General features: G+C 43.3%; 1 protein-coding gene across 1 annotated transcript in view; it reads left to right on the forward strand.

Annotated features, from left to right (window-relative positions):
* The window catches only part of Ptpn9 (protein tyrosine phosphatase non-receptor type 9), a 79,202-nt gene that overhangs the window by 53,099 nt on the left and 14,556 nt on the right, over positions 1–11,547 (forward strand). The window contains exons 6-8 of the mRNA XM_028774576.1: positions 1,389–1,499; positions 4,780–5,108; positions 8,786–8,879. Of these exons, the coding sequence (XP_028630409.1) occupies positions 1,389–1,499; positions 4,780–5,108; positions 8,786–8,879 (534 nt within the window). The remainder of the gene's footprint in view (positions 1–1,388; positions 1,500–4,779; positions 5,109–8,785; positions 8,880–11,547) is intronic.

Here is an 11,547-nt window from a genome sequence, read left to right on the forward strand (position 1 = left end):
GATGTGCTGCAGTGTATCCTTACATACTTAGTGATGTGCTGCAGTGTGTCCTTACATACTTAGTGATGTGCTGCAGTGTATCCTTACATGCTTAGTGATGTGCTGCAGTGTGTCCTTACATACTTAGTGATGTGCTGCAGTGTGTCCTTACATACTTAGTGATGTGCTGCAGTGTGTCCTTACATACTTATTCATGTGCTGCAGTGTGTATCCTTACATACTTAGTCATGTGCTGCAGTGTGTCCTTACATACTTAGTAATGTGCTGCAGTGTGTGTCCTTACATACTTAGTCATGTGCTGCAGTGTGTGCCTTACATACTTAGTCATGTGCTGCAGTGTGTATCCTTACATACTTAGTGATGTGCTGCAGTGTATCCTTACATACTTAGTGATGTGCTGCAGTGTGTGCCTTACATACTTAGTGATGTGCTGCAGTGTATCCTTGCATACTTAGTGATGTGCTGCAGTGTATGCCTTATATACTTCTGTCTTCATGTCTTATGTAAATAGGGCTATCTCTTTTTTCCTCTGAGAGTAGTTTATTTACTTTTCTAAGGCCTCATTTGTACTTGTACATGCTAGATCATGGGTATCTATGTGTGTATTCATGCGTGCATGTGTGCATCCATGCGTATCATGCGTATGTATGTGTGTGTATGCATGCATGTATATATGTATGTGTGTATGCATGCATGTATATATGTATGTGTGTATGCATGCATGTGTGTGTGTGCTTTTTATTGTGTTGGATATGAAACCTAGGTAGCACATGCTGAATACACAGTGTCACCTCTGGCCTAGATTGTATCTATTGGTTTAATAAATGAACAAATAGAGAAAAGATTGAAGGTAGAAGATGTTACATGTATATATACACATACATATTGAACTAGATGAAGAGTATAAAGTAAAATTTTTATCCTCAACTTATTAAAAATCTAAGTTTTAGTAAGCTCAATTTTTGTAGGCTGCAAATATGTGTGCTGTTGTATGATATGTGCAGTATAAACAGAAACATCAGGGCCACGAGAGCCTGGTGACCTATGTTCAATACCCAGAATCTAGCCATATAAAGGAAAGAGGAGGAAACTGATCCTCATGTGCACACTGTGACACATGTCCCCACTCACCAATAATAAAAAAAAATAAAGAATAATTTTGACCCATGAAGTATATGATTAACATGAACTTAACATCATTACTTTTAAAGGTAGATCAGCTTCTAATTTTTTTATTTTTTTAAATCACTTTTAGCCTACCTCTTTCTGAATTAAGCTGTCAGGTTTCTCTGTTGCATATGCAGAGGAAGAGTGGCAAGAACCATATTTTGGGCCTGCACAGTTTCCGGTATGGCTGGCTTTAACTCCTCATGCATTTTTCTCCACAGGGAGCATTTCCAGCCCGGCTGAAGAAGGTGCTGATTGTAGGAGCACCCATATGGTTCCGCGTGCCCTATTCCATCATCAGCTTGCTCTTGAAGGATAAAGTTCGCGAGAGGGTAAGGCAAGCTAGACTTTTCTTGCTGGAGCTAGATAATACATTCTGGTCTCTGCTGGTGAATTCTTGCCCGTTAGTTTTCTGCCTTCAAAGAATCCTGTGGGCTGATCTCAGACGGGTCTCCTCCTTTACTGTACCCACTCCCTCTCTGCTCATCAGTCTGCGATGCAATGCCTTCACTGTCCACAAACCTGTGCTTAGGACAAGGCCACAATTTATCTGCCTTTTTCTTCACAACACCTTGAGTACAATAGTACTGACCCACGTGTCCCAGAAGTATTTTAAGGATTGTATGATTTCCAAAGTTTAACTTAGTGCTACATAGGGTACTATTAATATTTAATGGTATTTAAAGTAGTATTGGGGATGTAACTCGGTGTCAAAGTGCCTACTCAGCATGCCCAAGGGACTAGGTATAGTCCCCAACACCCTACCCCAAAACCAAAAATCAGCACTTACTGTAATTACATTAGCTTAACTGGTATTAGAATTTATCTGGGGCAGAGGAAGTAGCTCAGTAGTAGAGTACTTGCCTAGCTTATAAAAGGCCCCTGGAAATGGATTCCAGCCTAATTAAAAAAAAAAGAAAAGAAAAGAAAAAAAAAGGGGGTAGGGGAGAGAGAGGGGGGAGGGAAGGAAGGAGGGAGAGAGAGAGAGAGAGAATGAGAATGCAAGAAAGTCAAACTAGTTTATTTACTATATACTGTTAAGTCCCTGTGAGTGACCTTCGGGGTGGTGGGGAAAGTCTCTTTCTAGTCTTACTCTTGGAGACAGGGTTTCATTCTATAGCTGAAGCTGGCCTGCAGCTCACTGTCACTGTGTTGTAGCTCATGAGGCATCAGGTTCATGGCAGTCTTCAGCCTCAGCCTTTCAAGTGCTGGGTGGGACCAGAGTGAGCCACCATGCACATCTCTGGGCATTGTTTTTTTCTTGAAACAGTTATTGTTTCTAATTTAAAAATGACCACACTCACTCTATTTCTCTAATTAATCTCTCGCGTGTTTTACATCTGAAAAATTACTGTCTCAGTCAGTGCTTGTAGCTTTTGAAAGAAATGGCATCCAAACAATGGTGTGTACATCCTTATTGTCTCAGCACCTGGAGGGTGTTGGCAGGAGAATTTGGAGATTCAAGGCCATTCTTGGCTACACAGTGAATTTGAAGCCAATCTGAACACATGAGATCTTGTCTCAAAAAATAATAAAAGAATAGAAATAATAGAGATTAGGTTTGCATTGTCAGATTTTTGTTTGTTTGTTTCGTTTTTTCAAGACAGGGTTTTTCTGTGTAATAGCCCTGGCTGTCCTTGAAGACCAGGCATTGTAGACCAGGCTGACCTCTAACTCAAAGAAATCTGCCTGCCTCTGTCTCCTGAGTACTGAGATCAAAGTCATGCACTACCACACCTGGCTGCATTGTCAGATTTTCATGGTGATGAAATTACAAAGGAAAATTACTAGTGTAATTTGTAACTGTGCAAGTTGTACTAGTGCAACTTTGTAGCTGAGGCCAGAGTAGAGACAGTAAAGACGTCTGATGCTGAAGAAGCTGCTTAGTGACGACTCTCAGGATACGACCCCTGTGTCTAAGGGAACTGTTCCTTTATATGGTGATTTTTGTTTTTACTAGGATTACTGGTGTTTATTTGCACGGATCCCTGGATTGTGAGGATTGTTTAAACACTGTCTTACATTTGAATTGTAGGAATTATATATGCATGTATAAATTATAAATTCAGAATGTGTTAAACACTTCATAAAGTCCAGGCCTTGTGTCCTGGGAGTTAAACACTGAATGACAGTCCTTACCCTTGAGTGTTCATTGTTCTGTTAGAGAATCCAGAGTTCCTATGGCAGAGGACTTAGGCTATTTGGGAGCAGAGAGGAAAGTTTGACCTTGGGCATTCAAGAAGAAGCTTCATAAAAGAGGTGTATCAAAAGCGACAACTTTCTGTTTTTTTTTTTTAAAGATTTATTTATTTATTTATTTATTTATTATATGTAAGTACACTGTCGCTGTCTCCAGACACCCATATGAGGGCATCAGATCTCATTACAGATGGTTGTGAGCCACCATGTGGTTGCTGGGATTTGAACTCATGACCTCTAGAAGAGCAGTCAGTGCTCTTAACCGCTGAGCCATCTCACCAGCCCCCAACTTTCTGTTTTTAAGAGCTGTGTTTTCAATTTTACATGCACGTCTGTGTACTATGTGTGTGCCTAGCATTGTAAGAAGCCAGAAAAGGGCATAGGGTCCCTGAGAACTGGAGTTATGCCATGTGGATGCTGGAAATGGAACTGGGTCTTAACTACTTGACATCTCTCCAGCTCCTATGAGCTGGTTCTTTAGAGCTAGAAGACGAAAGAGAAGCTTTTTAAGAGGTTGAAGGTGGTGTGCTAGAGAGGTGCCTCAGTGGTTAAAAGCACACACCCAAGTTGGGTTTTCAGCACCCAAGTAGGTTAGCTTCCAAGTATAGCTACAGTTCTAGAGATTCAGTGCCTACTTCTGGTCTCTCATCGTCTGAATGTGGTATACGTTCTCTCTCTCTCTCTCTCTCTCTCTCTCTCTCTCTCTCTCTCTCTTTCACACACACACACACACACACACGCACGCACAAATTTAAAAAATAAACAAGAAAAGGCACCAGCAAGGGGGAATAATCTTTTAGGAATAGCATTTCTGACCCATAGAGATTTTAAGGAGAAGTAACTAGGCCATCTTGGCCTAGCATGGCTATATTTAAGTATGTAACAGAATCAAATATGATTACTTATTTTATGTCTTCATAGATTACCATTTTCAGGTGGCTTTGTCTTTCTTTCATAGAGTTCTGTCTTTGAGGACAGTCACACAAAGCTGTGAGTAAAGTCTGAGCTAAGAGACGTAGAATAGACGAGTCAGTATAAGACTGACAAAAGTGGTCACTACCTGTGTGTTCTTAGCTTCCAGCAGGAAGAGCGCCATCAAGAGATAGTGCTGAAAGGCTTGTTACAGTGCGGAGTCTGTGCTCACTGTCCCTTCATCTCAGAAGAGAAATAACTTGGACCCTAATTCTGGGAGTGGTTTGTTTGACATTCTGGGGGTTCGAACTTAGCTATCTGAGAAATTCATAGAATTGTAAACCAAAACTGATAAAATTCAGTCTGCCTCTTTTCAAACACTGTGTTTCAAGCAAATCTCACCTGATTTTCAAACCTAGTAGAAGCCGTTTGTCTGTATCCTGTTTGCGTCCTTGCTCACCCACAGCCCCTGTACTCAACGTGTTCTTTCTTTCCTTGCAGATTCAGATATTAAAGACATCTGAGGTTACCCAGCACCTGCCTAGGGAGTGCCTTCCAGAAAATCTGGGTGGGTACGTCAAAATTGACCTCGCCACTTGGAATTTCCAGTTCCTGCCCCAAGTGAACGGCCACCCAGATCCCTTGGATGAGATCATCCTGTTTTCCCTGCCTCCTGCCTTAGACTGGGACTCAGTACATGTTCCAGGTCCTCATGCCATGACCATCCAAGAGTTGGTAGACTATGTTAACACCAGGCAAAAGCGGGGCATCTATGAGGAGTATGAAGACATTCGTCGTGAGAACCCTGTTGGCACTTTCCACTGTTCCATGTAAGTAGGAGAGGTTTGGGTCACAATCAGTTACCTCGGTTTTTCTGGCAAGTGATGACTGCAGCTGCTTCAGGACCTCAGTTCCTTTATAAGAGGGTTTCCCTGGGGTTAAGGAGCTTCTCAGGAACATGAGTAGCGCATGCCTTTACTCCCAGGGCTTGGAAGGCAGATGAAAGTGAGTTTCTGTGACTTAGAAGTGAGCCTGGTCACCGGGCGGTGGTGGCGCACGCCTTTAATCCCAGCACTTGGGAGGCAGAGGCAGGCGGATTTCTGAGTTTGAGGCCAGCCTGGTCTACAGAGTGAGTTCCAGGCCAGTCGGGCAACATTTAAAAACAACACATCAATAAAAAGGCTTTCCGGGAAGATAGTTCAGTGGGTAAGACCACTTGCTCTGCAACATGAGGAGCTCAGTGCAGATCTCCAGCACCATGTGAAAGGCTAGGCACGGCTGCACTTGTATGTAAGCTAGGCACGGTGCGCTTGTATATAACTCCACCATTGTGGGACAGGCAGAGACGGTCCCACGAGCTCCCCGGTCCAGGTAATACGGAGACGAACAACAGATGAAGGCACTTGGTGTCCTGCTTTTCTTCTACATGTACGTACACACGCGTGTGCATTTCCACACTCAGGTGTACACAGTATATACTACTAACACACCCCCAAATCTCCACAGTCACTTTAATAATTTCATCTGGAGTTATTTCCTGCTTCGGGCTTGGGCCTGTTACTGATGTCTTATACTTTAAAATTTTTGGTGATCTTTGGGTACCAATGGGGAAACTTTATAGTTAAAGATAAATATTTCCTTCCTTCTTCCTCCTCCTCCTCTCCTTCCTCCTCTCCCTCCTCTTCCTTCTTCTTTTTTTGCTTTTGGATTTTGGATTTTGGATTTTTTTGAAACAGCATGGCCTACTCAGGCTGGCCTGGAAGTCACTTTGTAGACCAGACTGGCCTTGAACTCACAGAGATCTTCCTGTCTCTGACTCTGGAGTGCTGGTATTATTATAGGCATGTACCCAATATGGTAAACTTGGATATTTTATTGAAATGCAAGTGCTGTTTAAAAAAGGCCCAAAGTGTAATAAAATGCTAGGTCTTGTCAGGAGGAGTGCTGTGTGTTTGAAAGGATTCGGTAACAGGAGCAGAGGAGAGTTGTTTCTTAGGAATTGAACCGTTTAGGACTTGGGCACAGAATCATCCGGCTGGTTCATCACTGACGCCTAATGATACCTATGGTCGCAGCACACAGTATGTCTGTCTCTTTTGTTATGGGGTGTGTTTGTGTATATTTGTATCTGTAGAGGCCAAAATCTGATGTTGACTGTTCTCTCCAACTGTTCTCCACTCTGCCTGTCTGCCTGTCTGCCTGCCTGCCTGTCTGTCTATCTAAAATAATCAAGTTTTTTTGTTTTAGTTGAGACAATATCCTACTATGTAGTCTTGGCTAACCCATAATTCACCAAAACAGGCTGCCCTTACAGAGATCCCTCTACCTCTGCCTCTCTAGTGCTTCCATTCAAGGTGTACACTACCACATTTATCTAGTCTTAACTGTGTTTAAATTTTTTTTATATAGTTTGTTATATTTTATGTGTCTGAGAGTTTTGTCTGAATGTGTGTCTGTGCACCACATGCATGCAGTGCTCACAGTGGCCAGTAGAGGGCATCAGATGCCCTGAGACAGAGTCACAGAAGAATGGGAGCACCAAGTGGGTGCTGTTTGACTTTGCTTTTTCTCTGGAAAAGCAGCTAGTGTTCTTAGCTGTCTCTCTAGACTTCTTACAACATTGTCATTGGCTGTTATTTTCTTACTAGTGAGCTTTGTCTGTTGAAAATTAAGAATGCTTTCAGTGGGCTCTTAGCTAGAAGTCCCTTCTGTTTTTTTCCCTCACTCTGTACCTTAGTTTTTCTGAAATATGTGGCTGGAATATGCGTAATACGTGGCTGTTGAATGTTTGTCTTCCTTTAAATGTTTTAGGAATCAATGATTCTCTAAGCATCTTTTCATCTCAGAATTCTTGTTCAGGTTAGTCATGGTCTGAAGAAAATACCAAAGAAAGAGGGAAAATACTGAGTTAGTAAACTGAGGAGAGGCCATGGAGAAAGAAGCCAGTAAGCAGAGCAAGAGTGTAAGGCTAGTGGCACGGCTCAGCAGGAGGAGGCGCATCTGCCAAGCCTGACGACCTGAGTAGGATTCCTGGGACCCACATGGGAGGAGAAAACTGACTCATGGAAGTTGTCCTCTGACTTCCACACATGGACACGCTGCCCTGTGGCGTGTGTGCATCCTCTCTTTCTCCCCCAACCCTACTGTAGTATCAATAATAGATAAACATAATGTAAGAGAATGAAAGAGAGAAGCTAGGGCTGTAGTTCCATGGTTGAGCTCTGTCGGGAACTGGTGAGGTCCTGGCTTTGAAGAGGAAAGAAAGGGAAAGCAGGGCATGTAAAAGGGAGAGCCGGGAGTTGTGCCACACGCCTTCAATCCGAGCACTAGGGCAGCAAAGGTAGGAGGATCTCTGAGAGTTAGAGGCCAGCCTGATCTACAAAGCTAGTTCCAGGATAGCCAGGGCTGTTATATAAAGAATCCCTGTCTTGAAAAACAAAACAAAAATAAAGAGGAGAAAATACTATTTTCTCTAATAACTTGTTTTCCTTTTTATGTGCTGAAGATCTCTGTATATTAAATCTGCTTCCGAGGCAGAATACTTTTTCCCTAGCTATCCTTGAACATACTTTGTATCTTAGGCTAGCGTAAAATGATGATTCTCCTGTCTCAACAACTTAAGTGCTGAACCACTCTTCAAAACTACCATGCATAACTTTCCGCATTGCCACTGTCACCCACCCCTACACCCTGTCTTCCTACTCCATAGGGCCTCATCTAGCCAAGCGTGCCCCCTAAGACTTGCTATGTAACCGAGGATGACTTTGACATACACCCTCCCCAAAAAGGAAAAAACAAACAAACAAACAAACAAACAAACAAAAAACCCAAACCAACCAAACAAACAAACCACAGTGTAGTTGTCTGACTGAGAAAAACTTCCATAGGCTAATGTTGGAAGACTTAGTGCAGTTTGTGGAACCATTTGGGAAGGATTGTAATTCCAGCACTAGTTGAAGCAGGAACAGCTTGGATTCCTTAGGAAGTCCTAGGCCATTCTGAGGTACATACTGAAACCCTGTCTTAGAAACCCTAAGAAAAGAGATGAAGACACTCCTTTAGTCATTTCTGTTTTGTGTCTGTCTCTGTGTCTGTGTGTCTGTGGGAAGTTGTAGGAATGCACGCATGGGCGCAGGTACCTGCAGAGACCAAAGGATTTGGATTTTTCTGGAGCTGGAGTTTCAGGTGGTTGTGAGCCACCTGATGTGGGTACTGAGAATCCAACTCAGCTCCTGTGGAAGAGCAGTGTAGGCTTTAACCACTGAGCCATCTCTCCAGCCCTATTTCTTGTTTTAAGATTTTGTTTTTATCTTTTCTCTGTGTTTGCTGCACTGTTTAAAGCAGAAGCAACAAGGGTTGAGGATCCACAGGTTCTCGTCCACTGAGGTACAGCCCCTTCCTTTATCGTTAGAGAAGGGGTCTTGTGTCATCCTGGCTGTCCTGTCCTCTGCGTTACCTAAGATCCTCACACGTCCCCTTGTTTTAAATCACCTCTTATTTTCTTCAGGTCTCCAGGAAACCTAGAGAAAAACAGATATGGAGATGTCCCCTGTCTGGACCAAACACGGGTGAAGCTGACAAAACGAAGTGGCCACACTCAGGTAGATCAATAAATGCCGTCTTTTCTCAGCACCATGGGAAGTTAAGACTCTTTCAAGGTGAAACTTAGTACAGTGCTGCAGGAGGGAGAAATAAACTCTATAGCAGAGGGATGGCGATGAATTCTGATGTTGATGTAGTATTCCGTGGCTGGAGACAGCCCTCAAATACCCACGCTGCCGTACCAAAGAGAATCAGTCAACTTTGTTGTGAGTGCTGACAGTCTGGTATATTATGAGGCGTTTTGTTGTTTGTTTTCCTTTCTTTATTTTAACGTCTTGCCTGGCCTGAAACTTGTAGTGTAGACCAGATTGACCTTTAACTCTAAGAGATAGCCTGATTCTGCCTCCTAAGTGCTTCCATTAAAAGTATATGACAGCCGGGTGGTGGTGGCGCATGCCTTTTAATCTCAGCACTTGGGAGGCAGAGGCAGGTGGGTTTCTGAGTTCGAGGCCAGCCTGGTCTACAGAGTGAGTTCCAGGACAGCCAGGGCTACACAGAGAAACCCTGTCTCGGAAAAAAAAAAAAAAAGTATATGACAGCCTGGGCTACAGAGTGAGTTCCAGTACAGCCAAGGCTATGTAAAGAGACCCTGTCTCAAAAAAAAAAAAAGGTGTATGGGGGGGGTCACATGCCTGGCTGTTATGTATAGTTTGTGTCTGTGCACATGTGCACATGTACTACAGTGCCTATGAAGAGGTTAGAGGACTTTTAGGAGCTGGCTCTTTTTTCCCACCACATGGTTCCCAGGGCTGAATCCATCCTCAGGTTTTGTAGCAAGTGCTGTTACCTTTATTTGAGAGGGCTACATAACCTTCTCAGAGGCACTGAAGAGTAAAGTCATCCAAGCCTGGGCTGCATAGAAAGCCTGGGCTGCTTGGATGGCTCGGCACCTCAAGACATTTGTTGCCCAGCCTCACAACCTCAGATCAGTGCCCAGAATCACATGGTAGAAAAGAGAAAAAATGGCTTCCCTCGACTTGTTATCGAACCTCCCTATAAGTGGTGTGGTGCACAGTGTGTGCACGTGTGCCCAGCCACTCACCCACACCCGCATGCCACAGAAATAGTAAACACGTGGGGGAAACCGTAATCAAGCAACCCCCCTTCCCTCTCCACACCCAACTCACTACTGATTATAGTTCTCCCTTCACAGGAAAGGAAGTTAGAGCATCTACTTAACATGACTTGCATGATAACGATTGGATATGTTAGTTAGCCCTTTTCGGTTTGAGGATAATTTTGAGAAAAAAATTATGGATTCTGCCTGTGAAGTTTCTTGACCCTTCTATTTCAGGCATCATGGTCCTGCCCAGAACTCTCTTTGTTATCCCATGACAGATAACCAAGCTGTTTACTCCCAGTATTGTTGAAATTGTCTTACATTCTCTGCAGGAGTGATGGATCGTGATTGAGTCAAAAATACCTGGGTTTATCTGTTTGTTTGTTTGTTTGTTTTGCTCTGTCACCAGTGTATATAGCAGTGTTCTGCAGGATTTAAGAATTATTTTTGAGGGAATCCCACTATACCAGGAAAATTTTCTAGTCATCCTATAATTGAGGCTTAGTGTCTGGTTTATTTGCAGGTATTGGGAATATACCTGTGGATGAGTATATTCACAAACAGTTGTGACTGAGGAGATCCAAGCACAGTAGGAGATGGTTCTAATCATTCTGTAGTTAAGCTGATGATCATTGCCTGACCTCTGATTCCGTTGCTACAAACAATGCCAGAGACTGTTTTCACAGTAAATGGACATTTGTGTCCCTACACTTGAATTTTCTTTTTTGAAGTCGGATATTATTATACAGCCACTCTGGCCTCCTGTCTTACTTCCCAGAATTTTTGGTTCAGAGGCATTTACCACAGGACCCACTTTGTTTATTTATTTACTTGTTTATTGATAGGGCCTCACGTTGGCCAAGTTGGCTTCAAACATACTGTGCACTCCAGAATGGCCTTGAACTCTGACCCTCCTGCCTCTATAAGTCCAGGATTACATGTTTACAGCAGTTTTTTTGTTTGTTTGTTTTGTGAAGCTGAGGATTGAACCCAGGGTTCCATGCTTGCTAGGCAAGCTCTTGAATCATGGAGTCATAGATGCAGCCTAGAAATTACATTTTTTTTCTTTTCTTCCTTCCTTCCTTCCTTCCTTCCTTCCTTTCTTTCTTTCTTTCTTTCTTCTTTTTTTTTTTGGTTTTTCGAGACAGGGTTTCTCTGTGTAGCCCTGGCTGTCCTGGAACTCACTCTGTAGACCAGGCTGGCCTCGAACTCAGAAATCCACCTGCCTCTGTCTCCCAAGTACTGGGATTAAAGGCGTGCGCCACCACTGCCTGGCTTAGAAATTACATTTTTGAAAATCGTGTCTGATTTTTAGTTTCAGTGGTGTGGTCGTTTGTTCTTATCTTCTGTTGCCGTAATAAACACTGACTTAGAAGCAACTTGAGGAGGAAAGACTTTATTTGGCTCACGTTTCATGTCCAGTCCATCCTCAAGGGAGCCAGGGCAGGAGCCTAGACTCAGAACTGAAGCAGAGAACATGGAGGAGTGCGGCTTCCTGCCTTGTTCCCCTATGGCTGCCTGCCTTGTTCCCCTATGGCTTCCTGCCTTGTTCCCTATGGCTTCCTGCCTTGTTCCCCTATGGCTGCCTGCCTTGTTCCCCTATGGCT

This window comes from Grammomys surdaster, unplaced genomic scaffold, assembly GCF_004785775.1.
Source record: "Grammomys surdaster isolate TR1022 unplaced genomic scaffold, NIH_TR_1.0 241, whole genome shotgun sequence".
Classification (NCBI taxonomy): Eukaryota; Metazoa; Chordata; class Mammalia; order Rodentia; family Muridae; genus Grammomys; species Grammomys surdaster.